At 53.2% G+C, this 13,424-nt stretch overlaps 4 protein-coding genes across 4 annotated transcripts; 2 read left to right on the top strand and 2 right to left on the bottom strand.

Moving 5' to 3' along the window:
- Window positions 1-162: 162 nt before the first annotated feature.
- PG997_004569 (Transmembrane protein 16k) lies at window positions 163-2,651 on the top strand (the record flags this gene model as incomplete). Its single annotated transcript, XM_066808884.1, is given in 6 exon segments — window positions 163-268; window positions 390-543; window positions 627-930; window positions 995-1,123; window positions 1,143-1,424; window positions 1,479-2,651. 6 exon segments carry the CDS (start codon window positions 163-165, stop codon window positions 2,649-2,651), a joined length of 2,148 nt encoding a protein of 715 aa, XP_066672502.1.
- A 496-nt stretch (window positions 2,652-3,147) lies between these two features.
- Window positions 3,148-5,687, top strand: PG997_004568 (DNA polymerase IV; the record flags this gene model as incomplete). Its single annotated transcript, XM_066808883.1, is given in 2 exon segments — window positions 3,148-4,565; window positions 4,583-5,687. 2 exon segments carry the CDS (start codon window positions 3,148-3,150, stop codon window positions 5,685-5,687), a joined length of 2,523 nt encoding a protein of 840 aa, XP_066672501.1.
- A 583-nt stretch (window positions 5,688-6,270) lies between these two features.
- PG997_004567 (ammonium transporter) lies at window positions 6,271-7,997 on the bottom strand (the record flags this gene model as incomplete). The annotated part of the gene is made up of 5 exons (XM_066808882.1): window positions 6,271-6,719; window positions 6,770-6,856; window positions 6,930-6,999; window positions 7,041-7,688; window positions 7,878-7,997. The coding sequence occupies 5 exons, from the start codon at window positions 7,995-7,997 to the stop codon at window positions 6,271-6,273; spliced, it is 1,374 nt and encodes a 457-aa protein (XP_066672500.1).
- A 3,098-nt stretch (window positions 7,998-11,095) lies between these two features.
- Window positions 11,096-13,171, bottom strand: PG997_004566 (uncharacterized protein; the record flags this gene model as incomplete). Its single annotated transcript, XM_066808881.1, has 4 exons — window positions 11,096-12,193; window positions 12,367-12,636; window positions 12,689-12,819; window positions 12,886-13,171. The coding sequence occupies 4 exons, from the start codon at window positions 13,169-13,171 to the stop codon at window positions 11,096-11,098; spliced, it is 1,785 nt and encodes a 594-aa protein (XP_066672499.1).
- Window positions 13,172-13,424: the final 253 nt, after the last annotated feature.

Here is a 13,424-nt window from a genome sequence, read left to right as displayed (position 1 = left end):
CAACAACCTTCCTTTCATCACCTGCATACTGCCTAACCTGATCCATTCTCGACGGTGGGCTGGGCTATCTCGGGCAAGACATATATAGCACCAGCAGCACATCGTAGATCCCGTTCACCGCTTCCTTCGAAGCGGGGAGCCTTCTATTCTATGTCGTCCGAGATGTTTTTGTTCAAGAGGCAGGGCACCTTTGGCGATCGGGACCAGACCGTCTTGAACAGGACCTTCCACGACAAATACGTAGTTCACTACGATTTCAGTGACACCGGTTCGTCTACTCCCATCCGTCCATCCATCCATCTACCCAACAACCCCACTCCTGCCGTCGGCGGAGATGCAAACATGCATACCTACGTTTTCGTGATGCCGATTTCTAACGCTCTTGGCAGACGATGAGACGGCCAAGGAGGAGTTCAAGACTCTGATCAGTGACCTGGAGGAGACCGGGCTGCAGACTGAAGTCCGTGCTGGTGCGGACCATTCGCTCCTGGTCTTCGTCAGAGTCCCTCAAGAACTGCTCAATGATACGATGCACAAATCCAGGTAAGCAACGCATCGGGTTGAGCCCTCCATCTCGTCCTATAGTAGTACACTTGCAGTATATTGACTAAACGGGTGGACTATAGAGTCAAGGACTGGCTATGGGGAATCACTTCGGAGCGGCCTGAAATCGGCCAAAGGCACCAGAGAGATGCATTGCCAGGCACGTTTGAGGCCGAGGGTGTTCTCTCCGTCTATCATCTTGTCAACTGGCAAAAGGAGCAAGGCGGTGCTGCTATCACTCCTGGCCTCGGCAAATGGCAGAACGTCAAGGCCATCTTCCCCATCCACAATGGGCCAGCCAACAAAGAGTTGCTTAAACACTTGAGCCAGAAGATGTTTCTTACTAAGGAGGACTTCGACCAGATACGCAATTTGTTCGGTGCCAAGGTCTGTCCAAGCTGCCCTCGCATCCTTCTCTTAGGTCAAGACTAACCTTGGTGGGTCGTCCTAGGTTGCCTTCTACTTTGCGTACATGCAGACATATCTGCTCTTTTTGACCTTCCCGGCCGTCACAGGCGTTTTGGCCTGGGCATTCCTACCCAAGTACTCTCTCGTCTACGCCATTGTCACCCTTCTCCGGGTGTACCATCTTCCTGGAGTACTGGAAGATCCAGCAAGATGACTTGAGTATCCGCTGGCACGTCCGCGGAGTGGGCTCTCTGAAGCAAAACCGGCCCACCTATCACTACGAAAAGGTTGTCGTGGACACGGCGGGCAGAAAGAAGCATCTCTACCCCAGGTGGAAATCGATATTGAGGCAAATGGCCCAGATCCCGTTCTTTGTCCTCGCCGTCCTGGTACTTGGTCTTACCATCACCGCCGTCTATGCTATGGAGATTCTTCTCTCGGAAGCGTACCAAGGCCCATATCAGTCTTACCTGGTAAGTCGCTATCAGTCTCCCGTGTTGAAAGGGGCAGCAAACTCATGATTACAGGAATATGTCCCAACTCTGGTGCTGGCCGCATGCCTGCCTTACACTAGATCTTTTCTGGAGGACTTCGCCACCACACTAGCCGACTTCGAGAACCACCGCACGCAAGATTACTACGAGATGTCCGTCACACAAAAGACCTTTGTCCTCAGCTTCATCGTACAGTATTTCCCCATCTTGCTCACTGCGTTTGTCTACGTGCCCTTGGGGGGTTCGCTCGTCCCTTGGATGCAGAACCATCTGCCTGCGCATGTAGGAGAAAAGCTCAACGTTGCGCCGTTCGAGGAAGACTCGAATCGCTTGCGGAACGAAGTCATTGCCCTTACGGTGACTGGGCAAGTGTCGGACATGTTCGAGGAGATGGTTATGCCGTACATGATGCACAAGCTGCGAGGGTGGTACCACCAGTACAAATTTTGGAACTCCAACCATGGTGCCTTCCAGGCCCTCGCACCCGATGATCCAGCAGAGGAGGCTTTCCTGCGAAGCGTCCGTCAGCAAGCCAGCCTGGAGCCGTACAATGTACAGGACGACATATCCGAAATGGTGATCCAGTTCGGGTACCTTGCGCTCTTTTCGCCCGTGTGGCCACTGGTCTCGGTGGGCTTCTTCATCAACAACTTGATCGAACTCCGGTCCGACTTCCTCAAGATCTGCCTTGAACACCAGCGGCCTCATCCCATTCGCATGGATGGCATCGGCCCATGGATCAACTCGCTCGATTCGCTAACGTGGATGGGGAGCATCTGCACGGCAGCGATTGTGCACATGTTTGGTACACAGAACCACGAAGGAACCACCATGTTTGAGCGCTGGGGAGGGGCATCGTGGTGGTCACTCCCGATCACCATCTTCATCAGCGAACACACGTTCCTTTTGTTGCGATGGATCGTGCGCTCGGTACTCCAGAAAGTCGGGTCCGAACAGATCCGACGCGAGCGCGACGAACGGTATGCTCTCCGGAAGAAGTATGTCGAGGAGCTGGAACAGACGAGCAAGCAGAGGGACGCACTGGACGTGGGCTTGCTGGAACGGCGCAAGTCGGTACGGATGGCGGACCCCGACCTCTTCTGGACCAAGCAAGCGCGAGAAGGGGTCAGCGACGTGGTGGGCATCAAGCTCATCGAGGCGTTGGGCCGTACCAGGAACGGGGGTCTGTCTACCAAGGAGGACTGACGCCACACTCGTACGCCCAGTAGCAGTCGCAGTGGCGGTGGCAACGCAAAACAACTCAGCGAAGACCTAGTTTTGTACAACCTGACCAAGGTACACATCTCTTGATTTTCCTTTACTAGTCATCATCCATTCCAAGCAGCCTATGCTGCAACTACTACTTTGTTACTATGCACATATGTTCTATATAGACACATGTAGGGATTTGAGAAAAAGAGACCAATCAATAAATCACCATATATTTTTTGGCAATAAGCGACGAACAAAGAAGAAGGTTTCAGTAATGGAAGCAACGAGGTCGGTAGTGGCTGCCTATAGTGAGATAAGTGGACCGGACGGAGTAATGGAGTAATGGAGTAATTACACCTCCAAAAATCCCAAGCGTCGCCGTGCTGCCAACGACTTAGATCCCTCCCGTCAAAGCAACGTCGTTGGTCACAGACTGAATGTGTATTCAAGAAGATGGTTTGGCGTGTAATCGATGAGTGGTTTTCCAGCGATGGAGCCCACGTTGGGCGACAAGGTCGCCTTTTTCCAAGAGCTCCAAGCCTTCCAAGCCGAAGATGGCGACGAGGAGAGCTGGGTCAAAGAGGACCCCCATCGCAACGCGGCCAAGGCCTTCATGAAGGCTGCGGCCGGAGCAACCTCGAGCTCGATGAGCCCTGATCTTGTTCGTCCGGTCAATCGGCTGGTTGCTGCGAACAACCCTTTCGTCGCGTCCACGCCTGCCAGGACCGCGTCGGATTCCGCCATCCAGAGAACAAAGAACAACGAACTCAGTGGCATCATCAAAAGCACGCCTCCCAACTCTCATCTCGTCCCACACCTCCGCAAAACAGCCTCGGAGGTGATTGATCTGTTTACTATTTCAGACACGCCCATTCCAGACTCCACAAAGGCAAGCACCAAACAGCAGCCCCAGAGGAGAGTATCAGACAGACTACTTCGTCGCCGTGCTACAGGCTCCCCATCCGCATCCGTGCAAGAGACTCCCTCCTTCAAGATGCCCAAGCGCAAGAAGGACGTGCCCATCAAGATGGTGCCGGAAGCCGACCGCTGTTTTGCCGGCCTGACCCTTTTCTTTTTCCCCAACAGCGACGCCAACGGTGTACGGAAGAAACGCATCGACAAAGCGAGGGAGTACGGGGCGATTTGGACCCGATCCCTCAAAGATGCGACCCATGTCATCGTGGACAAGGGACTTACCTACGCAGACCTCGAACCGCTGTTTGAGGGCGACGGCGATCCCTCAAAGAAGATTGTGGTCAACGCTGACTTCCTGATTGACAGCTGGACGCACCGGGTACTGGTACCGCGTAACCAAGACAAGTACCAGGTACCAGGAAAGCCTGATTCACAGCAAGACAACGCTGATCCTCCTGAGCCTTCCCAGAGTTCAGATCAATCTTTAGTCTTGAAGGAGCGGCGGTCCAAGAGGATACGTCTATCATCTCAGAACACTACTCGGGGTAGTTACTCGGCCTCTCAAGCAGCTGCGCAGTCCACAGAAGATGCAGTTGTGCCATCTACGCAGCCGGTTGCGGCTTCGAGATCTCGAGCGGATCCGAGCAGCTCAACCACGCCCGAAGAAGGCAACCCTGTCGGCAGTGTACGTGAAGGTCGGAGAGACTCTCAGTCAAGAATGGCATCTGAGGTAGACAGCGAGAATTCTTCGTTTCAAGATGAGTTGTCTCAATGCATAGGCCATATCATGGAATTTGGCGATGACGTCGTGATTCCCGGCGAAGACGAAGACGGGTCACCTGAACCCGAGGATGGTGAAGAATCCAAGGGACCTGAAGACATCGATGATGGGGAGGAACCCTACCGCTCCGAAGACGAACGGCCGGCCAAGAAAACTAGGACTTCTCGCACGAGCGCGAAAGTAGCAAAAGGCGCCGAGGGCTGGCAATCATCGTTCGCTTGCATGAAAGGGGGTCTCAGGGGGTCGAGTCGAAGAACCCCAACGCGGAGACAATCAACGTCCTCTTAGAGCTTGCGGATCAATACGCGAAGATGGGAAGCGAGCCCTGGCGCACAACGGCATACCGCAAGGCTGCAGGTGCGCTCAAGCAGCAGTCTGTCAAGATCCTTACATTTGCGCAAGCCATCGCCATAAACAATATCGGAGAGTCCTCGGCCGAGAAGATCGAGGAGATCGCCAAGACAGGCCGCGTGCAAAAGCTCCAAAATCTCCAGAACGACCCTATGATCAAACTGCGGGGATTGTTCACCAAGATCTACGGCGTAGGACCCAACCAGGCAGACCGCTGGATCAGGCAGGGGTATCGAACGCTCGACGATATCCGGGAGAAGGCGCACTTGACCACCAACCAGAGGATCGGTCTCGATCGCTATGACGATCTAAACACGCGCATCCCGCGCAAAGAGGTGGAAGCTCTAGGAGCCCACGTCGTACGAGCCGCCCGGGCGATCGATCGCGATGTGCAGCTGGTTATTGGAGGGAGCTACCGCCGCGGCGCCGACAGCTCGGGCGATATTGACATAATCATCACCAGGCAAGGCACGTCAAGCACGAGTCAACTCATCGGCTTCCTGGACGAGCTCGTATCAAAGCTTACCGATGAGGGCTTTCTGACCGTGGCCCTTGCGGCACACAGCAAGAACCGCGTCGACGATGGCCACGATAGTAAATGGCACGGTTGCTGTGTGCTGCCCAAGGACGATTATCCCGGTGATGTCAGCGCCGAGGCCGACGACAACGATGGCGACATCAACAAAAACAAGGAGGAATGGCGTCCGATCTGGCGCCGTATCGATCTGCTGCTCGTCCCCGAGTCCCAGCTCGGGGCCGCTCTTATCTATTTCACCGGCAACGATATATTCAACCGGAGCATGCGGCTGCTGGCCCAGAAGAAGGGCATGCGCCTCAACCAGCGGGGCCTGTACAAGGATGTGCTCCGCGGCAAGGGCAACGTCAAGATAACTGAGGGCGAGCTGGTCGAGGGCGAGGACGAGCGCAAAATCTTCCGGCACCTGGGCGTGCATTGGCGCGAGCCGCACGAGCGTTGGTGCTGAGCGGATTAGACCGAACGACGGATCAGGGGCTATTTTTGTTTTGTTTTCTGGCATGCGTTGGTTTCCTTTATGGTTCAGATTTGAGAGATACCCCCACTAGGCCGTAGTAGTCCCAAATGCAAGAAGTGGTTTGAACAACATGCATAAACTCTTTTGAGTGTTACCTGATAGATACCGTAAGACGAAACGCACCTCCTTGATCAGCAGAGAAACGCAGGCAGCGACTCAAACAAATGGATAGATACAGTATTATATGGTAACTTTTGGAATGCCCTATACTACATACAGTTGATGAAACCCACAAAAACAAATTGTAAGGAAGTCCAGAAATCTTCCAACAACCCCTATATATGACACATAGACCTGCAGGCCTCAAGAGCAGGTTTCCCAGTTGCCCATGTCGCAGCATACCACATTTCTGACTTGGCGTATACCACATGCCACCACCCCTTAAAATGACGGTTCGGGCCACACATAGCTGTCTTTCATCCGTGATCTGGAGACTTTATCACACTATACTCCTCTTAACTGTGGGCGATTGATTTATCGGACTGGGACTAGACCGCCCCTGGTCCATAGATAGTCACCGGGCATGCGGCTGCTGTTGCTGCTGCGCCGATGTTCCGGCGTAAATGCGCGTGTCCATGAGTGGTATCGAGTTCTTCTCGCGGGGGTCGAAGGGGTTCACGTCGGCGGAGTAGTGGCTCGCGGCCTCGCCCTCGGCATCGGCGTCGTTGAGCACCTCGCGGGTCAGCTCGACGTAGTCGTAGGCGAACTCTCCAATCTCGGCGTCGTCGATGCCCAGGATCTCGGCGTCCTCGGTGGCGCGCAGCTGCAGGCCGGGGATCAGGTTCAAGATGAAGAGGATACAACACGTGCCAACGAATGAGTATGTTCCGCCGGCGAACGAGTCGGCCAGCTGATATGCCAGCTGGATCCAGTGCTGGTTAAGCCAACCGCCCTCGATGGTCTGGATGTTGTCCAGGTGGGCGATGTCGGCACGCGCGAAGAATGCTGTGAGGATGTTGCCCACTAAACCCCTATCCCGTGCACAGCGAAGATGTCGAGGGCGTCATCGATACCGATAAGGAACTTGAGCTTCGTGGCGTAGTTGGCGAAGCCAGCCCCGAGAATTCCGTACGGAACGGCAGCCCACGAGGGTACGTAACCTAAAATGGTTATCTTGTCAGTACATCTTCTCGAGGCGACACATCGATGCTCTCCATATATATAGAAACATACCTGAGCCTGGCGTGATAGCGACAAGCCCTGCAACGACACCGGAACAGAAACCGACAGTGGACCACTTGCGCTCCAGTCGGTAATCGAGGACACACCAAGTTATACCCCCACGCAAGCAGCGAGGTTCGTGACGAAAGCAGCCATGACAGCGCGTAGGTTGGCAGAGAGAGCAGATCCGGCATTGAAGCCAAACCAGCCAACCCAGAGGAAGACGGTGCCGATGACAATGTGCGTAACGTTGTGCGGTCTATAGTTGAGCTCGTGGGTCCCGTGTCCTCGTCGCTTTCCCAGCATCATCGAGTAGGCCAGGGCCGCAGCGCCTGATGCGATATGCACAGGAGTACCACCAGCGAAGTCAAGGCCGCCCATTTTGTTGGACCAGCCGCTCGGGTTCCAGGTCCAGCAGGCAATCGGATCATAGATGACAGTGGCCCAGACAAACATGAAGACAACGCAAGGGAGCATACGACCGCGCTCAGCAACAGCGCCCGTAGCAAGGGCTACCGTGATGGCGGAAAACATGCCCTGGTAAATGGCGAAAAGCAGGTCGGGGATCCTGTCGGAGCCAACAGAGGGTTGGGCGAGGACATCTTTGAAGCCAAAGTTTGCCAGGTTGCCGATATAGGGGCCGGCCGTGTGTGAGAAGGTTAGGAGTAGCCCCAGAAGAACCATTGGAAGGAAGATACGGCCGTGGCCATGATCGAGAGCCAAATGAGCGAAAGTGCCGACTTTCTTCGGGCAAGACCCGAGTAGAAGAAACTAGAGGGGTCATGTTAGTTGTTGCCATGGCGATACTGTCTGCTGTCTGGTGTACCTACCCAACACCCGGTATCATCAGCAGAACGAGAGCTGTTGCTGTGATCATCCATCCGATGTCGCCGCTCTGTCATCACCAAGATCGTTGTCAGAACACAGGACTATGGCGGTTTGTGGTCAGGTGTATCGTACCTCATACCAGATGTTGAGATTCTCCGTCATGGGATCACCGCCTTGTGCGCCTGTGCCATTGTATGGCGCCTTGACGACATAGTTCAATGCGTCCAGGTCGATGCCCTCGAGTACCACCATGTTGACGAGATTGAAGCCGACCAGGAGCGAAACTTCAAGAATGAGAATACACAGATCGGATTTGACGTAAGAACAAAGAAGGGAGGGTACCACGGTTTCTTATGACCAAGAAGGAGAGACCCTTAGTTCAAGAGGGCTGCAAGGATGGTATCAGCCAGTTGAGATGGCATACCGTTCCGGGAGGAGTCCAGGGTTTGGGCGTGCGTGGGGTAGCAAGACTAATAGCCCGGCATACTACTGCTACAGTAGCCTAGGTGAGGGCCAAGGACGGCAAGGTAGCTCGCGGATTGGGCTGATGTCGTAACGGGCGAGGCGGGCGCAGTGCGTGAGAAAGGACCTCGCGCTGCAGAAGAAGCAACTTCTCCGGCAGCCAATCACATCTCACACAGCTCTCGCCGTGTACAAGCGTGGCCGAGAGAAACACTGCACAGCACTAGCTGCTTGGGAGGCGTTACACAGGAGAGTGACGATGGAAGAAAAGGGTGGCGGGACAAATCGTTTCGGATGGTAAGGAGAAGGATGGCCAGGAGAGCAAAAGAACGGGAGACACAAACTGCAGGTTTTTGATATTTCTAGCTCTTGGGTAGTATGACATGACCATGATGGAATCTCACCAGACAATATTATTACTTACTCCTGACTCTGACTCTCTCTCGCTCACTCAGATTGAAGAACGAGCACTGCATGGATCATTGCAAATTGCCGGATCAGCACGATCGGCTTCTGGTTGGCACTGCGCTCTTGGCCCACCGCTCCCCAAGAGAATGGAAGATTGAGAAGAAGGCCTGCAGACGGTGTCATTGGCCGACAGCCAAAAAGGAGATTCTGTCCTGGGCAGGGAACATCCTCCAGCAGCTGTGCGCGTCTTCCCAAGGATGCAACATTGCGGTAGGCAGTGGCCAGGAGCCCATGTCATTGTGCTGGGTTACATTGAACTGATTGAGTTGCTATCGCGTGTTATCGCTTCCTTCAAGATGGCATGAACGAGAGAAAGTGAAAACGGTCATAAAGTGAGGACCCAATGGGCAGTGAAGATGTCGGTTGCGCCGCAGGAAGGATCGACGAGAGTCTGTTGCCAATGGGGCTAAACCCGACTGGGCAGCCCCAAGACTCCCAAGACTCACCTCGCTGTGTAACAAGATAAGACGGCGCAACCCCATTGGCCAGAAGGGAGCATGGCCCAACTCGATATCATATTCCCATCCCGTCTCGCCCTCTCGTCCCTGCGTCTTCTTGCCAAATTGAACAATTGCGCCGATTGCAGCTTCCAGATCCCATCCAGCGCATGAAGGCCATCCATGAGTCGAATTGCTTGTTTACCTTGCCATTGAACTCTTTTTACTGCAGGCCTTGTGTGGTAATCGCAGTGGTGTCACCGTAGATACCACCTAACGAAACACGCATACATGCATACATACCTCTGTCTTATATTTACATATGCTTCCCAGGTAAATCCCCGTTAAGGTTAGTATGTAGAGTAAGCCCAGTCCATCCGAAAGAAAAAAAAAAAGACAGAACAGCCGTTGTACTACCACACCCGTTGCTCTGCAGGAGACCAGAGAAGAAGGAGTTAGAAAAAGTACAACTAGAAAATGGAAGAAGAGAGAGAGAGAGACGGGGAGGGAGAGAGAGCAAGAAACCCCAACCCTGCCACCTATCCGAAATCACTTTAACCTTATTATTAAAGTCCCCTGAAACCGTTCCTGGCATGCCGTGGCAAGCAAACTTGCCCGGGCCGTTCACAAAAGACAGGTCGGTAGAAGGGTCCAAGCAAACTGCAGGTCGTCCCCTCCTCCCCGAGGTAACACGATACTGAACTACCTACATGAGCCACTTCATTTATGTAGCCCAGGTACTCTCCTGATAGGTTTTCTATCACTGGCTGTTCCATCTCGCTTACTGTCTATGTAAGTACATATCCTCGCCGTAGACCAAGATTGAACCCATTATAACGAGTAGATGCATGCTATTCAGGAACCGTGGGCTCTCCAGCGGTGCATACCTGCCGAAGTCCAGCTTACTCCCCCTTTTCAACTCATTCGTTCCCGGTACCCAAGTCCTGCCACGGGCACCCGGCCAGTCGGTACCCCCTCCCCCGTCGTTTCCCTCATCCGGAAGGTGTCCATGCGCGAACCTCTAGCCTACATCGTACACATATATCCCAGGGGGGGACTGAGTACCTTGTCTGATCTAGGGGCTCAATAAGTAGTATCCAGACCAGCCCGGGCCGATAAAAACCCCCCTCGTCCATTACGAAACTGCAGGAAAAGGGGTGGTTCCCGGAGACAAAATCTGGAAAATCGATCGCATGCTTCTGACATGATTCTGACCCTGCCACCAGAACGCCATGTGTTTATCCCTTCCCACACGTTCGACGCTCTCATGTCTTGTCTTGTTTCACAAGTGGCGGGGTGGCTGAACCCGTGGGGGGATCGATTACATACTGCCCCCAAATGATGGATCAGAAAAAACCCAACAGCCGCTGCTACTTCACGTTTGCAGACAGGACGGGCTGCGGCTTTCGCTGAAAACGTTTCACTCACTTCTTGTCATGGATTAGAAAACAGATGCTCCCTTTGGCTGTCCGGTTTTGCTCATTGGCCTCACCTGTTACATGATCTGTAGAGCCGCCTAGGGGTTCGAGACTGTCAACGTCTCCCCGAACGCAATATGATAACGAAACGGGGAACATCGTAGGTGGCTTCGACTGAATCACTTATTCTTCTTCTCGTCACTCTTTCCATGCATCATGTGCGGGTAAGATCAACTTGTTGAATATAATTTCCTATCCCAGAGTTATACACCTCGACGACAGTCATTCCTCGTAGTTTACACGGACTCGAATGTGCAGGGGTCTAAGTACAGGGCCAAAATGAAACGCAAGCTATGTATGTCGTCTCATTGTTATCGCATCTTGCAGATAGAGAAGGGAAGAAGCTCATTAGTCTCTCCTATTATTACCAACCCATCGCACCATCCGCGGTTGCATTAATAATGGGCTTAGTCTGGGGATTATTATCTGGCCATATTGGCCTCTAGGCGCAACCGTGTGATGTCGCGTAAATACTACCACTGACGCACTCCTCGTAGGGAATATCTCAGGGGGCGTAGAGGTCAAAATGTGACGCCGCCCTGCCCCAGCTTGCCAGCTCAGCGTTGCTCTTGGCAGCCTTAACATAGGAGCTCACTATGCTGATCTTCAAGCCGTCTACCTGGCTGGGCTCTACGACCGTTCCGTTGCTGGCAACAACACGTATCTCGAGGTTATTTCGCAAGTATGCCTCAGCATCCGCCGAATCAAGACTCTGTAGCTTCTCGTCATAGACACGGTTGATGAGCGTCGAAGTCAGAGGAATAGTTCCAGTTATCAGTCGCCTTTGCTTGCCGGATCCCGCCATGTGTCCAGCGAATATTCCCAAACTGCCAGCGAGACCAGGGCTTGAACCCCATGTCGAAATTTCATCGGGAATTCTTCCCAGGAATAGATAAACTTTGAACGAAGCGTCCATGGCATGCTTGTTCACGACAATGTTCGCAACCCAGTCGCGATAGCGACCGGCCTTGATGATTCGGTTAACGAAAGGCACATTAGAACCGCCCTTATTCCAGATTGCCCCTTTTGTGCGCTTGTTATGCCCCATTCCCGACTTGGTCGAGTTCATAAAACCTTCTCTTCTCAGATGGCGTCGGCGCCCGGGGTCGATGGACATTGTGGCCGCGCTGAAGTCTGTGTAGAGTTTGTTGATGGCAGTGATGACCTCCGATCGATTCTTGGAGGCGACCTCGGAATACGTATAGTTGAAAACTTGGTGATCTCGTACCATATCCGAAGTCCAAAACTGGCCATCGCGGACAAAGAACGGCGTTAAGTTTGTGCTCGAATTTTGACTGTCTCCGTACGAGATGGTACGAGTAGGTTCAACGGCCGCCATTGGCTCAACCCACGAGTCGTTGTGGAGGACCTGCCACATGGCAAATATTCTGTCCACATTGGCATGGTGTAAGAAGAAGATCGGGTCAAAGGCTGAATAAGCTATGATGGCCATATGACCCGAATCGCCACCAGCTGCGAGGTGGATAGTGTCGTGGAGAGACTCGATTGAGTCGTATGAATTGTTGCTAGTATCCGGTATCCAGGCTTCATTGCTCCATGTGCTATAGTTTCCGTTGTTGGCGAACAGGTTGTAGAGGCGAGTCTGGTATTGGGGCAGTCCTGCGTCCAACATGCGTGCAACATCGGAATTATTCGAGATGGCGTTCGGGCTGTTAGAAGGGGGTGGGAGCACGCTTCGTGTTGTTCCATTCAAAGAACTGGGTTGTCATCAGCGATCGTTGCATCGGCCCTGACGAAAACAAAGAGAAAACATACGGGAAATTCGGGGAATACCGAAGGGTCCAGTGGCTTGAAGGTGAAGGTGAACAGTGGGTTGGCAATAAGCTGCTCGCCATTGGGGCCGTCTGCCACGATATCAGGCTCACCACCGACGCTGTAAGGAAGCAAACTCTGGTTACTAGGCGGCATGGCAGCCCAGTCCCAGTAAGGCATGCGGAAGGTCTGGGCAGCTTGTTGGAATTGAATCTGCCGTGGGCCTGCAGGATAGAGAGACGCGATGAACTGGACAATGTTATACATTACTTGCTGTATACCACATGTCAGTACTGCGCAGACATTGGTACATGACAATGCTAACCTCGAAATAAGCCAGATAGGGGCGGTGCCAAGTCGGGAAGAGGTTGGATACATGGGTGCAGTAGCCGTTCAGGCCGCCATCTGGCAGTGCCTGGACGCCGCCGTAGTCAACAAATGGAGCTGCATGTATGCCTGCAAAGCGTCAGTTACGATATCACACACAAGATAAGATCGATCAAGTGCCAGGGTTTGACCTACCAGCCATGCGGTACCACGAGTACGGGTCGTCTTGGCTGGTGAACTGCATCCAGTCCAGGGCCAGAATGTACAGACTCCATTGCTCGTGGTATCCTTGAAACTCTCGAATTTCCTTTCGGAGGGGAATGGTTCCGTTGACACGCGGCGCGCCGGTCGTGATTGCTGGTTGGGCAGATTGGCGCTTCTGCAAAGCGCGACGAACATCACGACCATAGTCGTACTTTGCATCAACGTAGGGTATCGTCAAGGCCGAAAGAACCCAGAGGAAGAATAGAAAGAAATCCATGGTCCCTCTCACAGAAGAGAGATAGATAAGGTCGATCGTTTTGGGATGGGGTTGGTAGCGAACGTACGAAAGGCAGCTTTCAGAGATTAAGAGGGAGCGAGCGAGAGAGTAGCAGTCATGGGTCAATCCAAAATAGAGACCAGAACGATTCTACCAGGGAATTGAATACAAATGAGAAATCAGAAAACCAACCGCATGTTGAGCGTGGTAACAAACAAGCTCCGAACAGTAATGAAGCATTAACCATCGAGAT

Source organism: Apiospora hydei, assembly GCF_038363865.1.
Source record: "Apiospora hydei strain CBS 114990 chromosome Unknown utg000004l_segment0_segment0, whole genome shotgun sequence".
NCBI classification, from domain to species: domain Eukaryota; kingdom Fungi; phylum Ascomycota; class Sordariomycetes; order Amphisphaeriales; family Apiosporaceae; genus Apiospora; species Apiospora hydei.
Note: the sequence above shows the minus strand (reverse complement) of the source record. Positions and strands in the feature narration are given on the sequence as shown.